The sequence below is a fragment of the Polistes fuscatus genome, unplaced genomic scaffold, assembly GCF_010416935.1.
Source record: "Polistes fuscatus isolate 324 unplaced genomic scaffold, CU_Pfus_HIC Scaffold11, whole genome shotgun sequence".
Classification (NCBI taxonomy): domain Eukaryota; kingdom Metazoa; phylum Arthropoda; class Insecta; order Hymenoptera; family Vespidae; genus Polistes; species Polistes fuscatus.
Window position 1 is genome coordinate 4,841,130 of NW_025113009.1, and position 22,886 is coordinate 4,864,015.

General features: G+C 31.5%; 1 protein-coding gene across 16 annotated transcripts in view; it reads right to left on the bottom strand.

Moving 5' to 3' along the window:
- The window catches only part of LOC122526455 (tensin-1), a 166,226-nt gene that overhangs the window by 23,727 nt on the left and 119,613 nt on the right, over positions 1 to 22,886 (bottom strand). For 14 of the 16 annotated variants that reach the window (XM_043649858.1, XM_043649859.1, XM_043649857.1 and 11 more), the window contains 6 exons: positions 16,024 to 16,143; positions 9,100 to 9,324; positions 8,751 to 8,914; positions 8,435 to 8,584; positions 5,783 to 6,080; positions 5,273 to 5,510 (listed from right to left, as the gene is read on the bottom strand). In XM_043649858.1, the coding sequence (XP_043505793.1) occupies positions 5,273 to 5,510; positions 5,783 to 6,080; positions 8,435 to 8,584; positions 8,751 to 8,914; positions 9,100 to 9,324; positions 16,024 to 16,143 (1,195 nt within the window). Of the gene's footprint in view, positions 1 to 5,272; positions 5,511 to 5,782; positions 6,081 to 8,434; positions 8,585 to 8,750; positions 8,915 to 9,099; positions 9,325 to 10,023; positions 10,366 to 16,023; positions 16,144 to 16,711; positions 16,917 to 22,886 lie in introns of those variants that run through there. The other 2 variants (XM_043649869.1, XM_043649872.1) reach the window with 2 other exon arrangements.

Below are 22,886 nucleotides of genomic sequence, written 5' to 3' on the forward strand. Positions count from 1 at the left end.
ATAAATGATGTGTGTGTGTGTGTGTAGCATGGACGATCTGGGACAAGGACATAGAAGCGATTGGTCGATTCGATGCGACGCGAACTGTCATTCGTTTCTTCTAAATTATAATCATTTCTCACGTGATTGTTACGAACAAAAAAAAAAAGAATTAAATCAATACTCACGACCATTCTTTACGAATGCTATAAACGAGAAATCAATTTTAATAGTACCAATAATATATACGTAGATAAATAAGTAATAAAATAAAATAAAGAATACAAAAATAATAAAGGAAACGTTTAACTATTATCACAATCATCCCGCACCTTTGTTTTTAAGTAATAAATAATAGTAAAGGAAATTATTATTATCATCATTTTTCTTCTATAATTGCACATTTGTCATTTTTTTCAACGATAAGAACTGTTCTTTGACAAAGAAGATATATAAATATATATATATTTATCAGTACATTTATATGAAAAAGAAATAAAGAGATAATTCATTCTTTTAGGATGACTTGGAATAATAGTTTCGTACAAGCAACAAAGCGGTCACTATGTCGACTTGAAAATTTTTTTTTTCGTGGTTTTGCGACCACTCGGTGGGGGGAGAAGGGGGGATCCTTTTGTTCGGTCGTTGGCGAAGCGACGAAACGAGAAAGTAGGAGAAAGGGTTGACCGATAATATATAAAGAGTAAAAGAGAAACAGGAAGAGAGAGAGAGAGAGAGAGAGAATGAGAGAGTGAGAGAGACACGAAGAGAAAACAGAGAGACAAGAGGGCTATTGTCTTGTCGCTAGATCGTACGTCTTCCTACAGTTACGTCACCATTGTTTACCCCCTTTCCCCCCATCTTCCCCCCCCACAACAACTACTCCCTTCACGATTCCTCGTGTCCTTTTATTTCGTCACTCGGATGTTCGTTGTGCAACCGATTCGCCCTTTATGGTCGGCTGTGAAACACGCGTGTGAAAAAGAGAAAGAGAGAGATAGAGAAAAATCAGTTGTTGAAAGATTAGAAATAAAATAAGAGAAAAGGATATTTGAAAAGAAAATTTATTGAGAGAGAGAGAGAGAGAGAATATAAAATCATTAATTTTTGAGATTAAAACAAGAAAATAAAAAGAAAAGATACTTGTAGAATGATTATTATTGTCAGGAAAGAAAATAAAAAGTGAAATTATTAAACGTGAGATTAGAAATAAATGTTTGTAAAGGATATTTATAATTTGAGAACTGTCAAATGAGAAATGTGAGATAAATTAATAATCGTAAGATTAGAAATATATATTAATAAAAAGGTTATTTAAAAATAGAGAATCGGAAAGATTATTGGAGATACAATTATATCGGAGAAATTGATTTGTTAAATCGATAACGGAAATGGTCTGTATCCGTGACTACTTCCAAGTATAAGACGACAAGATTTCCCAAAGATTACTACTTGTTCTGCACTTTCCAGGAATAAACTTTCCCGCGTTAAGAATCGATTCGAGAGTTGCATTTCTTCGAGAAATCGATCTCTGTGCTTATACGTGTACGTGTATGTGTGTGTGCGTGTGCTTATGCCTGCGTGGTTTTACCAATTTAGGATAAAACGATTTAGATCTAACAAAACGTTGACTTTTACCATCGCACCTATTTATCATCTTTCCCAAAGTAAACGACAAAGTTTAGATTTGTAATACTGATTGTTAATAATAATAAATAATTATTATACATTATTATATACCGATTCGAGTAGTAGAAATCCCCTTTTTTCCGTAGTTTAGCAGTCGCAAATGTTTCGTACACGAAATTTTGTTTTTTACTTTTCTTTTGTAATTTAAATTGAATTTTTACACGTCAACAACAACAACAACGTTCACACGATCGAACTTATCGAAGTTAGAAAATCGACTAGCACAGAAGAGTTTCGTTCGGTCACGTCGACGAAATGGAAATGCGCGAAAACTATCAACTTAGTTTCGTTCCTTCCCGTCGTTCTCGATGCCAAGAATAAACTTACTCGAACCCCACCACGGAAACCACCTTCTATCCTTCTACGAAATTAACATCCCTGTTTTCCTTATTATTATTATATTTATATCATAATTTTTTATCATTATTATATATATATACAAAATATTATAATTATTATATTACAAATATATTAATTGAAATAATATAAATATATATATATATTATATTAATATAATTGTAATTATAAGCATTTACAAAAAGAAAAAGAAATACAAAAAATTGATTTCCTATACATATCATTATTTTTCTTATATAAAAATTATCTTCTATTTCTTTTTACATAGTAACATAATTTATGTCTATGAAATTATTTTCTACAAAATAGTAAAATTATTTTAAATATGTTTTCAATCATTTTGCAATGCTTCCTTTTTCAATTTCAATGAAAAATTTAAGATCACAGATAACGACACAATAACCGTAATTTTGTTTAAACAAGAAAATAAAAATGAGACGAATTATAGAAAAGATTGGAACGATTTAATAGTAAACGTTTCATTCGAAATAAGCAACACAAACGTCTACGTTCCTTCTGTTAGCCCTTCAATTCTAGAAACGTGTTGTGTTAATTTTAGACTTATACGTTTCCGTAAGTTCCATTTCTCTTATTTCTTTTCATATACCTACGCCCTTTACGTTATCCATTCTTCGATCAGCTAATTTCTCCCCGGGGAGAAATAATTCCTTTTTAACGTATCATTGTTCGGCGTTATTTAAAGGGAAATATCGATTCAACGAAAGCAAATGGTTCGTGGAAGATAATATTGGGAAAAAAAAGAAAAAAAACGTCGTCGTTAGATTTCTATACGGATCAACGTATTTGAAATTGCGAATTGAACAAAAAAAAAAAAACATAAATAAATAAAATAAATAAAATAAAAATCGATTCGTTATAAAAACGTTAAAAGTTTTCCAATTAATATCTTAAACAATAAGTCCACAATTACGAACAATAATTCATTATTTCTTAATACATCGAACGACGATAATAAATTACATCATTCATGGTAAAACACAAAATAGAAATTTTATCGAAACTAAGGGATCAAAGTCAATCTTAATCTTTGAGTTTTAAGAGTTTGGTTTTCATTTCTTTTTTTTTTTTAAAGTTAAAAATTGGGACTAAAGTAAAAGAGAAAATTCAATGATCAATTTAGTTACCGACACTGCTACGGATAAAGGGGAGAACGTAGGTCTTTACTTCCTAGGGCATTCAGAGCTGAAATTGATTTCAACTTGGTCACACCCCGTAAAACTTGGTCAAAGGGTCGAGCTGTAGACGGGGGTGGTATTGGATAGATGGAAAGATAAATGGATGGATGGATGGATGGATGGATGGATGGATGGATGGATGGATGGATGGATGGATAGATGGATGGATGGATGAATCGGACCAAAGGTGTCGTGGTTATATGCTATTCGATCAGCCTAACCTATCTTCTTCATGGATCTACCCTCACCACCTCATCATCGAACCACCCTACAAACGACACTGCAATTCCCCTACCACCACCCCACCACTACCACCACCCCACCACTACCACCACCCCACCACTACCACCAACTCCCGTTAAACACTCATCACTTTTCCTCCTCACTTCCATCAGAACTTATCCGCAGTTTTCTACTTTCTTCTATTTCCCTTTAACCACTTTTCCCTTCCAATTCTGATCAAACATAGGGTATCCTTCTCTTTATCGTTCTTGATGTTTTCCATTTATCCTACACCTCTCTCTCTATCTCTCCCTTTTTTTATCTTGTTACGAACAATTTCGATTTAGTATAACGTTTTGACCAATTTGTCGATGATATTTTTATTGGAAATCCTTTCTATTATATTATTCAGTATATGTATATGTATGTATATTGCAATTTTAACGCACAAGCGACGATGAATCTATTTGAATGATATACAATCTTTGATCTTTAAAGAAAAAAAAAAGAACAGATTTATTTATTTATTTATTATATTTTATTTCCCTTTATTTCTTTTTCTTTTTTTCCCATTGCGAAATAACCACCATACGTCCAGTTGAAAAAAAAAAAAATGACAATTCAATTTGCAGTTTGATTGAAGTAGTAACAAAAATAAAATAGATAAAAAGAAAACCTTCGACAAGACTGTCGAAGTATTATTACGTACATACATCAACTAAACTATTAAATAGAATCTGACGTTAGACGAACGTTAGTTCGACCACGTTCGAGGTCGGTGAGATTAGAGATTGACGTTGAGCCAACGATCACGAATCGAAATTGTTCGAGAGATCGATTGTAACGATAACGACCAGATCTTTTTCTTTTTTATTTTCCCTGTTGTTCAATATTGAAATTGGAAAGCTTAAAAAATTATTATAGAACGTGTAACAGTTTTAGGGTTGTGCGGGATATAAATATGACGAAACTACAAAACACCATAGAAAAGATCCTCTCGTCTATTAATTGGCTCGACCTTTGATCTATTTTCAGTTAAGGGCTCTATCCGCGAGGATTGTCGCTATGAACCTGTCGTACATTTTTTATTTTTTTTATATTTTTTTCTATCTCTTTCTCCTCTTTCTTTTCTGGTTGGCAAAACGTATTTCCGGCAGCGTTAGTCAGCCGTTCTAAATGCACTGTGCTAACTACGTTTTCGACGTTCTTCGTTTATCTTTCGTTCTACTCTCTCTCATTCTCTCACACTCTCTCTCTCTCCCCCTACTCTTTTTCTTTCTCATCGTATCTCGGTTCGATGGTAGCGCCAAGTTATATTTTTGACCAGCCCCTACTTTTTCTTGGATCGAGATTAATTGGACACCATTAATGCCCCAAAATTATTATAACAAATTAGTTACAGTATATATATATATTAATAATATATATTTTTGGTCTACCGGAAAGTTTTCTGTCCGTTTTTAGAATAAAACAAAATAATAAATTGAATAAATTTTATTCAATGATATAATTGTCATCATTATTTATGACTTTTTGTCAGCGTGATATATGGCAATTTGTATATTTTATTTTTAAAAAATACCTTATCCCTAGAGACCAAAATTGAACCAGTGTTTGTCTGAACGGATACAAATTTTCGGCACAGATAAAATATATATTAAGAAAATAAATTGTATCATTGATTTTTCGTTGAAGTATATTAATCTTTTTTACTCGTTTAATTAGAGATTAATGTCTAATATATTTAATAATTTGATATTATTTATCAAATGATCATCGTGGAGTATTATTATTATTATTCGATTTAGTATAGAAGAAGATAAGCTTACCGTCATCGCTTATCTCGAGATTCGTGTAGCTGTCCCAATGAAGAATAGGATCGTGATGAGCCGAGGCATGAGGCACAGCGGGTGTTGGTGCTGGAATTGGGCCATCCTGACGTTTCGCATCAGTTGCGAAATAAAGGGTCACTACGCTATCGGGTGGACATCGTGGATCTTCGCAAGCTACGTCAAGTTCCGAACGGGGAAATGACACTACGTTTTCCGTGATGACGCATGTGTGGAACTAAAATCACATGTAATTCATTATTTCGTAATGATCTATTATTTATTAACTATACCCGTTTAGCGTATATCCACTTTATATACGTTTATAATCGATTCAAATGTTAAGAGAACAAATTTATCGGATTAATTGTCTTCTTTTTTTTTTTCTTGTATTGAACTAATTTATCGAGAAAAGAATTTGGAACGAACGCGTATAAATAATATTCATGTTTTATTTATAACGAATAATAATGTAATGTAATTAATGATACGTGTTGAAATAAATCTTACCTGTAGCGAGAACATAACTTCTCGGCTCTGTTTGGAATATACCCTATGATAACATTTAACGAGAATGTCTCCTCTCAAACGAAGACCACCTAGATTAACCGTGAACTCACGAGCATTCGTCACCGAGTACAAATCCGATGTGTAAACGGGCGTCAATCCTTCGTAGACTTTGAGGAACGCTCGACATCCGGTAGGCTCGAAGAGTGGCACTCCGAGTACAGTAAGGTGTGTCAAGTAAAGAGGAGACTGGCTGATTCTCAATGACCCAGACAATAATCCACTGAAGTACTCTATGTATCTGTAAAAATGACAATTCATGATATTTTTATTAATTATTACTTTTTTTTCTTATTTTTTTTTTTTAAATATATAAATTTTCGACATATTTTTGAATATATACATATTATTATAAAATATATTATTTTTGTATGCATATATGTATAATAATATGTATAAAGATATTTTCATAAAATTGATTCGAAAAATAATTAAATGTTAAAAAATTAAATTAATCTTTTATACAAATTTTTCATACCAATTTATTTTTCCTTCAAAAGTGTATAAAAAAAATTGGTGGTTTATTCCGTATACGGGAATAAATTGAATAAAAGATAATCCTACTTTAGGATTTATTATGCGCACGCATAGTATACACGCAAAGTAGATTGACAATTTTGTAGAAGGGTTTTTATAATTAAATATACTTTCTGTTTTTTTTTTTTCTTTTTCAAGCATATAAATCTAATAATCTAACAGATTATTAAATTACGTTCAAGTCTAGAAATTTGTTGATTAACTTTATTACAAGTAAAAATGATATCGTGGTTTTCCTGTTTTAAAATAAGGAAGGCTTAGATAAACCTATTCTAGTTTACTGTACACTCTCTCGAAGATCTCGATAATAGAATAACACGCTCGTGAAAGCACAAGCATAGTTAATGACATGCTAATGCTTGCGGTTCGTGTAATTAAGGGTGAAACTCGATGCGATGGAATCATGTTGGTCATCGTTTCAAAGAATCTTTCTTGCTAGGAAGTGAAGAAAGAATTAAAATCTCCTACTAACTATCGATTATTTTATTATCAACGTAATCGTTTAAACATTTATTTTATGATAAATCATTTTATGATAATCACAAAATTAATTCTTGCTTCTTTTAATTTTTTACTCTACTCATTATCATAATTATCATTCGTACGCGAGTGAGTTGAAAATATTTTTTCTTTTTTTCTCGAAAACAATAGAATTTGTAACTCTATGATTTAAATTAAATATATTTGTAATAATAATAATAATAATAATAATAATATATATATTTATTAAATGAACAAGATTTTCTTTTCCTAGAAATAACACGAGTATGCAGATTATCTCGAACTAATTCATATCTATCCTTGATTTCCAACATTTCTATTCGTTTAATTAAATATGCATAATATAAACGATCCCAACCATAACTGTTAATTGAATTCTAGGTTATGCATTTCCATAAACCGTTGGTATATGTACCTTACCTTAAATATAAGACTATAAACTTAGAGCGAAAAGGGGGCTGATACTTATTAAAGATTTATAGAAGTTTAAACAGGAAGGACGACGTTGAAGAAACGTTACTGGCGTTTAGGTTAGAGAGAACATTATGATTGCGGCTCATTAAACTTGTTACATACAGCTTTTACACGCTGAAGAGATGAAAATGATTACGACGAGTTACTATACTTGGGTCAATGGTGCGTATTATTACGTATATGAAACCGGACGAAGGATTTATTAATTGTCAAGGACAAACCGAAAGTAATATTTTATTTTTATCCTTATCCTATCTCTTTTTCTATTCTACTTTTTTTTTTCCTTATAAATTCTCAACCCTATTTTTTCGTATATCTTATTTTTTTTATGTAAATTTTATTCAAATGCAAATAGGATCGATCTACGGTTCATTTTATTTTATTATCTAATTTTATTTCTGCCGTTTGATCTCTCATTTTATACGTCTTTTTATGGTTGTAACGATTAAACGAGGATCTTATTAAAATTTGTTAATGCAATACTAAAGATTTGATTACCGTTGGAATGTTGTTGGTAAGCGCAAGAATTTGATACACGACGAAAATTTATCTTTCTGAGATATTGTATTTCAATGTTTGTATTATTTTCTCGATATGTTATACTTATCATATAAAATACGTTTCTTCGTTAACTTTATAGAAATACATATTATCGAACTATTATAACTGTATATAATAATAAAAAAGAAAAAAAGAAACACACCTATACCTAAGATTATAATTAATTAATTAAAAATGTTTAGTACACCCCAGATCGTCGTATTATAATAAACTAGAGTTTATAGCTTTGTATCTTATTTCGAGGAGGTACGTTAAAAAAAAAAAAAAAAAGAAGAAATATTTTAGAAATAGGCGAAGTAAAATTGTCCAAAAGAATGTAGAAAATATAATATGAAGTTGAAAAGAAAGTCTTTGGAATATATCCATGAACCACGATGGGGGCCACGCCTACGCTAAAGGTAAAGAAGTTTACGGCGTTATCTGAGTTATTCGAGATGGGGAAGCCCGATAAAATGAATTTTCTCGTCGTACGTCAACAGGTAGTATAACGTCGTACTGTGTCGAGTCGTTATAAGTCGTTACCTTCGATGTGATGGAACTTGTAGCGATCCGATCTTGTCATCAAGGAACCTTCTCATCGCGAACCTGTCCAAGGCTTGATCGCGTCCACCACAAATGCTGCTGTAATTCATGTAAGCCGATACCGCCACACCCAATCGTTCCTTGTTACCCCTTTCAACGAAAAATATAGACAAAAATAATTAATAATAATAATAATATATATAAAAAAAATGCGTTCAAACAATTTGCGAAATAAATTATAATGTTTATTGTTTTCTTTTTTGTTCTAATATAATTAAATATTAATTTCTAATGGGGTTAATTAATAAATAATAACCTTGCATGTAAAACAACAACGCGATTTGGTACACCGTTCAACCAGGAGTCCAGCTCCTTGCAAAGGGCGCATAATCTTTCCAAACTTGGTGCCAATCCTTGTGGCCAACCAGCTTCTCTCGTATTTGATTCACCTGCTCGTCCTGGAGATGATAGGTTGAATATCTGCAAATTTGTAATAAGGGCAAACGTTAAAGTAATTTCAGATCAAAATTACACGATCGTAAATACGTTTAAATAGATTTTTCAAATATGTATATATATATAATATAAAGAAATCATTTGTGTTTATATATAATATAATAATAAATAGGAATAAAATGAAAATAAAAAAAATATGACATTTTTACCATATAATTATCAGCATGTTTGCCTCTTAGGAGTGTAGTGGCATGTTCTAGAACACCTTGTGCATCTTCCCGATACCAAAGAGCGATTATCCTTTCCGTGACATAACATAATTCCATAACTTCCGTGACCCTTCCACCGACGCCCTTTCCGACGTCGACGCTGGACGAATCCGCGCCGACGCCTGGCGTCCTCGCAGGTGTCCCCGATGATTGAACCGTTTGTACCTGTAACGACGTCATTTTATATCATTTTCATTATTGACATTGACATTTCTCTCATATTTATATTTAAACGTTATTCTTACTCTCGTGAGAATGCAAATAAAGTCTTGCGAAACGTCATCTTGATCAAATATTCAATTGCATTTTATATCCAATATCTCGATAAATCTCGATTTATTCATTTAATTCTCAGTATGATTATTAATATAATTTCATTTAAATTGTCACATTAATTTTTACATTCTCACGATTATACAAACACGCGTATTTCCAAATATCATTCTGATAGAATTTCGAATAGCATTTTATTAATAAATAAAAAAGAAAATAGCTCAATTAATATATAATATATAATTTATATTAAAATAATATTTAATTATTACTCGTGTTTAATTATATTTACAGAAAGAAAAGTAATGTGCGCTCCTCTTTTCAAACGACGAATAAAATCAATAAAATCATTTATCGTATTTGATATTAAAAAAATGTCCTTTAAGATTATAAATAATTCTTTTGATTTAAGAATACAATCTATTATAACATTATTGTTTTCACCAGTAGGGGGAAGAGGGAAGTACAACAACAATCACATAAATTCTCGTTTTCGTACAATTATTAATCGAAACAATCAAATCAAATGTTCTTCCCTTATCAATCATATACACGTACAAATAATATTTTCTTCAAAGGTATTTTTATCACCTTCGTATACTTGGGTGCGTAAATGATCCTGATGACGTAACACTGCCGCATGACGTCGGGTTTATGATATCACGATAAGCAGACATGTAATCCCAGAGTTCGCGTCTTACTCGAGAACTTTAACTACGTTTAGTTTCTTTTTCTCTTCTCCTATTTTTATTTCTTTTTTTATTTTGCTAGGAATAATAGAGAATTATTGAAGATAAGAGTAAAGAGATAGATCGAAAGTGGTTGATGTCACGGGGTGATGATGGGGGAGGAATGAGGGGGAATGAAAACGGAGGGAAAGAAATGGGTTGAAAGAGATAAAACGTAATAGAAAGAAAGAAAGATAGATAGATAGATAGGATAGGTATAGAGTGAAAGAAAGAGATAAATAAATAAATAAAAAGGAATAATAAAGGAAAAGATACAAAGAAGAGAGAAGTACAGATAGGAGGAGGATGATGGCACCGCGTTCCTCGACGCACTGTCGAGTATTGTATTTCGTCTGGTTCTACTAGATAGGAGTTACCCGCGAGAAAATTATGCAGCAACGGATTACGAGTTGTCGTAGAAACGTAGTAGTCAACGTAGTAGTTATATATGTATGTGTAGTATTATAGACATCTTTTGGCTTTGAGCTTGTCGCGTGCATTTTAACTTTAACGTTTTTACGTATACGTGTATGTGTGTGCATGTAAAGATAGATAGATAGATAGATAGATGTGTGTAGGTGTGCGTGCATGTAAGTGCATATCCTGTGTCTTGACTTTAGTATGCGTATATTCGTCCTCGACTTGGTACATATTCGCGTATGATGTAACGAATTCGCGCAGGTAGCGTGACTTCTCTTAACGAGCATAGAAGCGTGACTTAGAAATAGATAAATAGATATATATGTGTGTATACGTAAGGTATCCCTAGGTATTTGTTTATTTGTATTTTGTGATTGTATAGACAACGTGCTTCGACGCGATTATATCTTTACTTAAGTTTCTATCTTAAATTGCATACCACGTATGCAATCGTCTTTAGATCCGATGCTTTAAGAATTTCATTATTATTTGTTTGTATTATTTTTCCTATCTTAATTGGAAAGTTAATTTTGTATTATTAATTATTGATCAACTCGAATTATTTGTGATTAATGTCTTATTTTAATATAAGTCTAAAGATATTCGTTTGAAATTTTATAAGATTTATAGACAAAAATTAATTTAATTTTTGAAATAAATAATATAAAATTCATCCAATTAAATTATTTTAATCGATTATTCTATAAATAATTAACGATATTAAATATTTATATGATAAATGTGATATAATTTTAATACGATATTACAATTAATTCGTAATGTTAGATAAATAATAGGAATATCGTAAATCAAAGAAATGGATCCTATCGACAAATTATTCCAAAGAAACAAGAAAGAAAGAAAGAATTGAGGATACCAGGAAAGAAAGAAATATCTTAAGGTGTTATAACCTTTCTTTCTTTCTTTCTTTATTTTTCCCCATATTAAGAAATTTTTTTTTTTCCAAGTTATTGGCTGACCGTAACCGTGAGAAATACGAAGGACATTTCTACCGGTCCGGGAGTGGTCTCGAATCCATGAAACGACATCTGCGGTAGGAGCTCAAGATGTAATAGCAATTTTACACGTGAGACTAACGGTGGTAGGGGGATTTATGAGCATACACATTTTCGAACACGATCACGTATATACGTGTTACATCTATACATTGACCAAAAAAAAGAAAAAAAAGAAAAAATGGGCCCCTTGGACCCATGGAAGAAGGAACTTGCTGCCGCGTTATGATCCCATAAACGTATTTTTAGAGACCGCCGAATCTCTCCTTCCAACATAACACATACACACGTGTATGAATATATGCAATACACATTCAACATTTCTTATATTCCTTTTTCCACGTATATGATCGCCCTTTTGAAAAGCCATCGTGACCGACCGACCAACCGACACGCCTTTTTTGTCGGCACGAGGCATGGCAATCGTTAAATTTTCAATTTGCAGCCGAGTCCGAGTACACTTGCGTGGGTGAAACCGCTCGTAGATTCGGCAGAAGTCAACTAAAACGGCTGATAGTTTTTTTCATGGTTTGCCATAATGCGTTTATATGTGTACTATATATATGTATGTATGTAGTGAGAAAAAGAGAGAGAGAGAGAGAGAGAGAGACAAAGTCAAGGAATACTTTCCTTTGACCAATCGTATCTTCTATTTATGACGATCGTATACGCTTACTTCGATAAAATTTTCGAATTTAATATCAACATTTGAATTTTCTTTATTTTTTTTTTTTACAACTTACGAATCGAAACAAAAATTACGAGTGCACTTTATTCTCTCACTCTCTCTCTCTTTTCTTTAAGTTTAATAAAATAAATACGAAATGGTATACAGTTAATTATCGTAATTAATGATAATATTTTATACGTGATTATAACAGAGGGGGATAAATAAAACAAAATTAATTGATTGTTATCCGATATTTGGATATTACATTTATATTAATTATATCGTAAAATAAATCATAAAATATATAATTCTCTCTCTATTGTTCGATTAATTGTAAAGTTTATCTTCATAATTATCGTGCATAATTAATATACTTATATCTTCTACATTTAATCACTGTATAGCATGTTATTGTACGTTTTAATATATTTATATTATCCTGTATCGTCGTACACGATAAAATATTTAACAAATCGATTTGAAATTTCTCACGACACGATATATACCTATACACGTTATTAGAAAAATTTCCAATCAAATTGTTCTGAAATCTTGTCCATCTGTGATGTAAAATGATGTAACTTTAAATATATACCGTTTACGTTAAAACTTACTTACATACACACGTGCAATCGTTTAAGTAAAAGTGCAGAAATCGTATTAAACGAACCGGTACAAGGTGATTTTATGGTACTAACGCATAGAAACGAGAACGTTACGCTTTGAGTAGGAAGAGACACCCACATAAATACATTCTCTCTCTCTCTCTCTCTCTCTTTTTCGATTCGAGAGTGAACTCGATCGACTCTTTAAAAGCTCAAGCCGATCTCGAGAATTTATTGAATCGACGTCATTTCTCGTTGAAGTATCTCGATATAGTCAATGTTCTGTCGTAACATGGTATAGTCTGTCTGTAAATAACGTGCTTACTATAATTATCGTCTAATTAATTGAGATCGATCGTTGTCGTCGAATGAAACGTTAGAAATTCTCACATAGAAAAAGAAAGAGAGAGAGAGAGAGAGAGTGAGTGAATGTATGTGTTTGTGTGTGAGAAAGAGAAAGAGAGTGCAATAATTACGCTCGTAAATTTCATTTCTCGCTCTTGGCGAGTAACACGATGAAGTATATTTATTGCTAGTTTAAACGAAGATGATTATAAAACGAAATTATGCTACCCTTCTTTTTTTTTTTTATATCATATAAAATAATTCTTTTTTAAGCGAATAATATATATATATATATATATATTGATATAAATTTAATAATAATTATATAAAAATAATTTGAAACGTTCTCATGAACAATATGTATAATACAAGAATAGTATTGAAGATGTATGATGCAAAGAATAATAGAAAAAAAAAAAGAAAAAGGTTAGGGAACAATTGGATATACGTTAAACGTATGTGTGTTAATGGTAGACAATCTAAAAAAGAAAGTGACTAGTGAAAAAATAATAATTATTACCCCACGCGATTAATCGGGAGCAATTGTTCGGGTCCATGATGCTCGTGCTAGCGTTAAACTGCGCGACTAATGTCAATTATCGTTAATCCACCTAATTGACAACGTTTTATTTCTAATTGGAAATTTAATACTACAGTACATATATATAGGTATATATTTTATATACTTTTTCTTTTGTTTCTTTTATTAGAATTTTCTTTCATTATAATAAATGCATCTCACATTATCGAACAAAATGAACGGAATATTGCAAAATTTCTGTTAATTAACGCGGTACATAGCTCATATTTAAAATAAATAAATAAATAATTGGTAAATATAGTATTGAAAATTATGTATGAATACCTTTGGCAAAGTTTGAAGTATACAATTTTTCTACGTGGAAGAAAATTAAACGAACGAACGAATAAGTAAATATATGAAAATAAATTGTTAAAAGTGGGTGATTTCCTATCTCCCTTTATTTGTATTTACAAAATAATATCGGGTTAATTCTTTAATTAGTCATGATTACTCGGCATATCATTTTTCTTTATTTTTTTTTTTTATTTTTTGAAAAAGCAAAGCTTTTGCTCGAAAGTTTTTCTTGAATAAATTACATATACTGCTTACAGTATCAAACATAGTAGTACCTCGTGTGTTATCGTGCTGATAAATCGATAGGATAGTAACGTGGTTCGTATAATACTCTATCTTATTGCCGTTTCAACGAATAATTTTCTTTATACATCGACGTTTAAAGTCTGCGGAAAACGTCGAGCAAAGGCCCTACGGGTAATCTAGTAGCGTTATATTAAAAAGAGCTTATAATAAAATCACCTGAGAGTAGGTAGGTAGATACATTCTTAAGGACTATCGCTATAAAACTTCTCATCCCTTTTACCGCGTCATTTTCTTTTTTATATTATTTTATAAAAATAATAAATTACGCCCAGCAAATATTTGCTCGTCTTTGATATGTTTATTAATCGCTTTTTATTACTTCGTTTTTTTTATTTTTTATTTTTGTCGTTACCAAATATTGTTGTAACATAAATATAACATTTAAAATTACTTTGCATATTTAATATGTAAAATTGCATATTAATGAAAAATAATCTTTTAGAGAAATGTTAGATATGAAGATAAACTTATAGAGGGCTGTAATTATTCTATTTAAAATATATTTTCATCTTCTGGGGTTTATGATACACGCTCGTTTCGTTCTAGTCTCGTATCTTAGCTCGATAAGATTAGAAGGTAATAGAGTTTAGCAAGGAGCTCGGTTAATAGCACGTCTAACGATTCGAAAGGCTCGTTTGAAGATAAATAGAAGCGAGGAATAGTCGTGCCGCTACTATAAGACATTTACGAATGAATGATAAAGTCGGCCTCTTTAGATTTCAAATTACTTATTATAGAATCGAGATTAACTTGCTGAGATGAGAATAAGAAAGGTGGTAATATAGGAATTGCTATAAACTTTTGACATACTAATAATGGTACCCATGCATTTGCTACGTTTCAAATTGTATGTATTATAATCTAAACGATAAAATTTACAATTCAATTATAGGGAACAATAACGAGGACTGAAGGAGAAAAAAACAGAACCCTCGTATAATTTGTTTACGTAATTGTACCAAGTTTTCAAAAGATATCTTGTTTACTTGTATCGGATTGCTGTTACGAAAGTTCGTGACGTTATTTAAATATTTATTATGTATAAACGCATAGGCGGTTGCCTTTATGGATTTAAAAAAGACAAAAAAAAAAACAATTATAGATTTTTAAATATTTCGAAGATGAAAATAATTCTTTAAAATGATATGCCTCGATCCATTGAAATCATACGTGAAATGCGTACGTGAAATTGTTTTTAGATTAAATAGTAAAGTTACCGCAAGTATGATGATATTATGGGAAACACGAAATGAACCAGAGTTATAGTACTTTAGATCGAATATGTTTCGTTGTAGTGAGCTTGGGTATATGTAGTTTGTTCTGAATATGATAAAGACTGTTATATGTGTATTACCATTCATGTTAACATCCAATTTTCTCTAACATACATTTTGCTATATCTATTTTTGATTTGTGTGCTGAACTATCGTTCGAATAGTTTAATTCTGTACTTTGGTATTTTAGAAAAAAAAAAGAAACGACAGACTAGAGATCGCATGAAAAATTAATAACGTTATGCAAATTGTTGTTTGATTTAAAACTTCATTAAAAAAAAAAAAAAGTAGAAAGAAAACAAATACGTTTTCTTATATTACCATATTTTCTTTCTTTAAATAAGCCTCACCTGTTGTTGATGTAACTGATGTTGGTGTTGTTGGTGTTGTTGCATAAGTAGTTGCTGTTGTTGCTTGTTTCTCGCGATGGTATTAACATTTTTCGGCTGTGATTCGTAACCCCCATTGTGCTGTAACATAAAAAAAAGAAATCTTTTGTCATGTTTGAAATTATAAAAAGATTTCTTTTCGTTTCATTTCATTTAGTTTAGACTTTTTTCTTTTCCATTCGTTGACGTTTTACTATCGAAAAAGAAATAACAGTATTGTTTCGTTTATAATTGCGACAGACTATTAACGTCTCGTCGTTTGAAATTTAATTATTCATAATACTAGAGAGACCACTCCATACGTAAATGCTATTGTAAGTGTTCGTAGTATTACACGGTACGTAATTATTGAAATTTTATTTTCAACTAAAGTGAATAAATTTTTCTTTTTTAATTTTGTTAAACGATCACATCTTTTATTCCAAATACATTGAAATATTAGAACAATTTCTAAAGGACCGTGGTAATTAATAAACGACGAGACATTTGGCACGGTACCATAACTTCTTATAACTCTTGGAACGTAGTGTCGGATTTGGACATAGAAAAAAGAAAAATCAAGGGAAAAAAGTAAGAAGAAGAAGAAGAAGATGAAGAAGATAGAAAAGAAAGGGGTAGAGGGGGGAAGGGAAGGATGAAAATGACACACCTCTCTTTCGATGTGCAGGGCTGTGTGCCAAACGGTGAACGCGATACGGTGCAAAAGCGTTTCGGTTTCTTCTCTCAACGGTGTCTCATCCTTGAGATTATTGTTCATATTATCCTGTCTGGAATCACTGCAACGGCAACAATTTGCACGAAGCCAAGCTCGCGACAGGGTGCTGCTATTCGAGCTAGTCATTATTTTTTCTCCTTAATTAATAGAATACGTCATTATCATCTCTCTCTTTATTTTTATTTTCGATTAACGATAGTTAGTGCCAGCACGTAAATATAATAAATAGGCAGGACTTATTCGAAAAATATGTATATTATTATTATTATTTTTCTTTCTTTCTTTCTTCTTTCTTCTTTCTATTTAATTATCGCTTCGTTTTAAACCCTGAGCGTAAGTTATAGGAACGACATGGTTTTCATAAAACGATTTACAACGAGCTCGAGAAAAATAAATCATTTTTTGTAAGATTAATACTAATTAATATATATCCTCCGAATAATCTTACGATTATAAATTGGCGTCGGTAATATAGAAATCTGTAGATCTCTTTTCACGTATAATATAGTATAGTATAAAACACGACACGTGTCTCTCATGCGCTGCTGCTGCTGCTGTTCCATACAAACGAATCGGCCACCGCCTTTTCTTCCTCAACCTTGTTACATCTACTTTCCTCCAACAACAATCTTTTTCTCGTCCTCTTAATCTTATTACATCTTCGTCCCTCTTCCTTGTAAAACGAGAAAAATAATACATGAAACACCGATATCTTTCCGAGACTGCTTCTGCTTCTTCTTCTTCTTCTGCTGCTGCTGCTACAAACTGTTGTCAGCCGCATATCTCTGGTCCACATTGTACAGGCGCCCAGAGACGAGTAATTGAACTTTTAACAATCTTCATAAAGAAGCTTCTTTCAAGTTGCGTGGTCGAATGATTCGGACACCTTTTCAAATGATAGATTATATTTATTAGATCACGTGATTCTCTCTTTCTCTCTCTCCCTCTTTCTATGAGGACCACTTCCGAGTTTCAAGGTCAACAGCAGATGCACGATTCAACCGAGATTATCGTTAACCGAGTTGCAACTAACCCTTTCTCTCTCGATAATTTTATATTATAAGAATACTTCGAATGGACGAATGTTTTTTTTATTTTCTCACAAAATTAAATACGAAGATGAGATTTGATTGGTAACAGAACGCGACCTGGGTCAACCGGAAAAAGAACGTCTGCGCTGCACGACGGGAGCCGCCCCGATGCTGCGGCTGCTGGATAGAGGGATGAAATCCTGCTGCACTCTGCTCGACTCGACTCGAGTAAAGCTCCAGAAGGGCCGGTGCTGAAAGGAGGGGTGCGGAGGGGTGGAATGAGGAGGGGGACGGGATGGGACGGGTGGGTGGGGGAGGGGGAGCTAAAGGGGTTAGATTGCGAGGGGTGCAAGGAGGGAGCAAAAGAGAGAGCTAGCCAACGTTCCCGTTACCATGGTGACCCTGTGTCGAGCGTGCGAAGTTACACGCAGGCTTGGGGTTCCTGCGCCGCCTAGGTTTTCCTCAAAACTACGTTTCACATAGAATCCACTGAGCTCAGAAGTGTACCCAGCAAATTCTACTAACTCTATCTCTGTCTCTCTCTCTCTCTCTTTCTTTTACTACGAGGAGAGACACCTGTATACAATATACCTGTATAGAAGTGGAAAGGAAGTACGTGTTACAGCCTACGTTCGTTCTACTAAGGGGAATCCCAGGGCTCTTTCTGTATCTAACCGGAACAGAATGAGGAACGATGAGGATGGGGTCCTTTATATATATATATATATATAGATGTCTTGAAACTACTTTATATCTTACCCTCCTTTGCCACTCCCTTTTCCCTGTAATTAGGGCAAGGTTTCCTATGTCTCAACCACACGCGCGTCACCTTCTGTTTCTTTTTTTTTTTTCTTTTTTTCTTGTTATCATCATTTCACCTTTGCCATTACCATTAATTTCATTGTGGTAACTTGATAACATAAGCAAACATATATTTATACACAGATATTAAATAATAATTTTAATTAAAATAAAAAAGAGACTATTTTTCTCTCTCTCTCTCTTGATTTTGTACGTAATTGAAATACGCGTGTATTTGTGTATTTTTATTTCTTAAGTATATAATTAAAGGAACGTACACAGGTGGGGTATTTAATTTGTTTTGTATTTCTTTTCTAAATAGAAAAATAATCTTTACGATCATTGTTTTTACTTTGTAATAGAATTTATAGAGAACGGAAAGGTAAGATAGGTTTTGTTATTATTTTGTTTTTCCTTCTTTATTCGAGTAGAATATTTTCGATTGGATTTTTTTGCATCGTAATCGTAGGTAAATATAGAGAAAATAGACGAATTATGTGAATCGTTACGGAGTAAGATATAAAGTTTTATAGTTGGGTAGTGGTAGAAAAAGGAGAAGATGCGAAAGTAACAAGGATAGAGTAGAATTTTATGAGAAAGTAAATCACTTTGGCAGATATATCTACCTTATTACCGAGAAAAGGAACTTCGTCCTTTACTTCGTTTAGAAACCGCTAACAAAATGGATGAAGATAACTGACGATGAGATTGTCCTTCGCAAAACGAAATTTATATTATTACCGTTACTTTCAAGGATGACTTTACTTTACTAGATTTTACGAAATTTCAGATTTCGTGGTTAAGTATTACGACAACTTTTTAAGAACTGGTCAAAGGTCTTACATTTTCTAGATCACGAAATATCAAAGTTTTATTATTTTTGTATATTTCTGAACGACAACCTACTCTTCAAGGAATTATTTCAACGATATCGAGAGATTTCGTGTCGACTCGTAAATTATTATCTCTCTCTTTTTCTCTCTCTCTCTTGTGTACAGTTTGTTCTTTCGTATGTGTGTTTGCTTATGGGTATTTAAATACTTACCAATCATTTAGAGAATAATTTATCGAAAATTTATGCGAAAGATTGATTCCCTTTTTTTTTTATTTTTTTCTTAAGATTTTATATATACTATATTACATTGAAAATTATTTATAATATATAATTTTTTAAAATATTAATATTTTTTTCGATATCATAATTTATCTCCTAAATTTTATATTTTTCTCTCCTTTATATTTTTTCCTCTACATATTTTACCTCTTTTTTTTTTCTTATCTAAAGTATCACTGGTTTATTTTCTCGTGCAATTAGTTCGTTGTATTAAAATATTAAAAGTAATTGTATGTAACAACCAAGATTTCGTGAGAGACTAGATTTTATAAAAAAAGAAAAAAATGTTCTTTCAGGATTTTTGTAAATGAAGACAATTCTTTTTTTTTTTGTTTCAACTATGTTTTTAAACGAGATCATAATTTTCTTCGTAAAAAGTTCTCTCTCTCTCTATTTTTTCTTTTACATGCTTTGCTTTTTTTCAGAATATACTTTCTATGGTAATACACCACGAAGATAGTTCGGGGATCTTTCTTAAAAGCAATTTATGCTCTCGCAAATCTCGAGGAAACACCAATGTTTACTGCGAACGAATCCGTCGTTACAAAATTTAATTTACATTTTTCTTTTTTCTATTTTTTTTTTTTTTCTTTCTAGAACACGGTAATAAAATCTTTTCTTTTTTTTTCTTTTTCCGTTCGACATAATATTATAGATAAAGAAGAAAGAACGTTCGAGAGGCAAAAAAGAAACGTTAAAGGTTTTTCAGATACGCACATAATTTACGACGGTTGTAACCTTTCTTTGAATTACATAAGTTTGACTTTATTAAAATCCAGATTTTATCTACGCTGGTCGTTCGTTTCTTTCCCCTTCTATCTTACTCCCCCCCTCTCTTTTCCTATTAACATAGATTATGTAGAATCTTCGTGTCGAACGTAAATAATTTTTTTGTTTAACATTAGAGCGATGACGTTAATGCTGCTTACGATTTAAATAAAACTTAGTGATTCGGAATTCGTCAAAATCATTATCATAAGAAATAGATGGCAGAGAATGAAAATAAAAAAAGAGAAAAAGAAGAGGAATAATGGGAGGTATTTATCGAAACGTAATGATGGTAAATACGGATTTAAGCAGCTTAAGAGGATTACAAATACTGGTTCCCCCATACGGAAAAGTTACGATACGGAATGTCTAGGATAGACGACGTGACGAGCATAAGTAAAATATAGAAATAGTATTAAATCGGGTTTGGTAGTAAAGGGAATACACGTTCGATCGACTAATCCTGACTTAATTGACTTATGCCTCGAAGAGTGAGAGAAACAGAGATGGAAAGGATAGATAAAAGTAAGTGCATTACGTTTAAGAATCACGTCGAAGATCAAAGGGAGTGTAACACAGCTGCGTTGAGGAATAAAATATGCGATAGAGTACGATGATCGTGACGTACGATCTTTGGAATGGTCATAGACGCGACTCAAGACGTGATCATTATCTTCAAGAATAATTTATAATATTTTATACATGCAAATTCATTTCTTTTATATACTTATACGTTTCATTCTTTAAACAAACGACGAGTTTTCTAGGCTACTATCAATTTTTGTCTCTTTCATTCAAACGAACTTTGATCGACGATCGTATTTTAGACATTTTTTTCTTAATATTATGCACATTATGCACGTTATTCGCGAATTTCATTATTCATTAGCGACGATGTTAAATAGTTTGAAGTAACCTGTAGTAGTAAACGTGCTCGTTTTAAAATAATTAAGGTCAAGGGGCTTAATTTGAAATAAATTTCTTTTCAAATATAAGAGATTTAAATTATTTAAAGAAAATTCTTGTTTAATTTATTAGAAAAATAATATTTAAATAATCGATTTAACGACAAAAAAAAACAATTACGAGGAAAATTTATTTACAATTCGTATATATATATATATATAAGCAATAATATTATTATTATATTATATATTAATATATACGCATTAATTGATCGTGAGGTTACTTGAACAAAATAATTCCAACGAAATAAAAAATATTTGATTAAACATAGAAAAATTCTTAATACGATAGGACGAAATTACGAATGACTAATAGTCGTACGTTAGAAATTTAGTCGATGTCTCTTTGTGTGAGGAAAATAAAGAATAAGAAGAAACGAGAAGCTATATAGTTAGATTATAGCTTGCTAACATTGGTCACACGAGTCAAGGCCGTAACGTTACGTTGGTAAACAGGAAAGGAAGGTTTGTTACGAGTTGTAAGAACCACACGTGTATAACACTGAGCGCATGTTGCCGACTTAATGGCCGACGATATTACATAAGAGAATCGTGGTTTTTGTTAGAATGCGCAAATAAACGCGTTTCAAAACGTCCTTTTTCCTTTTTTTTTTTTTTTTATTATTGTTATTATTATATAGATATACCTTTACATATTATCGACTCTTTACATCTTACATTTTTTTCTTTTCTTTACTGATATTGTACATACACGTATTATATGCGTGTATGATCTCACAGGAAGTTGGTACGATTCCACGATTTTTCAACGCGTGCTTTTTGTTCATCGATATAAATACTTTCTCTCTCTCGAAAGAAAAAGAAAAAAAAAAAAGAAAAAATGTAAGAATAAAAACATACGGAAATTATTAGTGTTTTATGACGAATTTCTTCGTGAAAGATTTTTAATGTATTTTAATTATGCACATTATTCGTAGTGCAAGTATTTTAATAGAATAATGTGCTTGTTTTTTATTTTAGCAAAGAGTAATTTACTCGTATTATGAAAATAAAAGAATTCTACGGAAAAATGGTGGACGAAAATTGTACGATGAAGATTTTAGTCTAATTAAATCCACCCGCGTGATATTTATAACACGAGTATTAGGGGGTGGGAAAAAAAGAAAGAAAAAAATAATGTTAATACAATAAAAATTATAGCATCAATTTGGTATGCAAATTGTAGAATTATTTTCTAACTAACAATAAGTCAACAATTTATTTTGATTTTTAATTTCTCTCATATCTTTTTTTCCTTTATATTAATCCATAAATTTTCTCGGCATCATATTATAAATTTTCTTTTTATTATTCAACGAGTATTCATCTTAACGTAATCCCCAACATCCTGATGTATAGATACAATCAAATTATTTGTTTAACGTTAAATCTACCAAAGTTCCTGTAATTTATATAAATGCAGTTAAAAT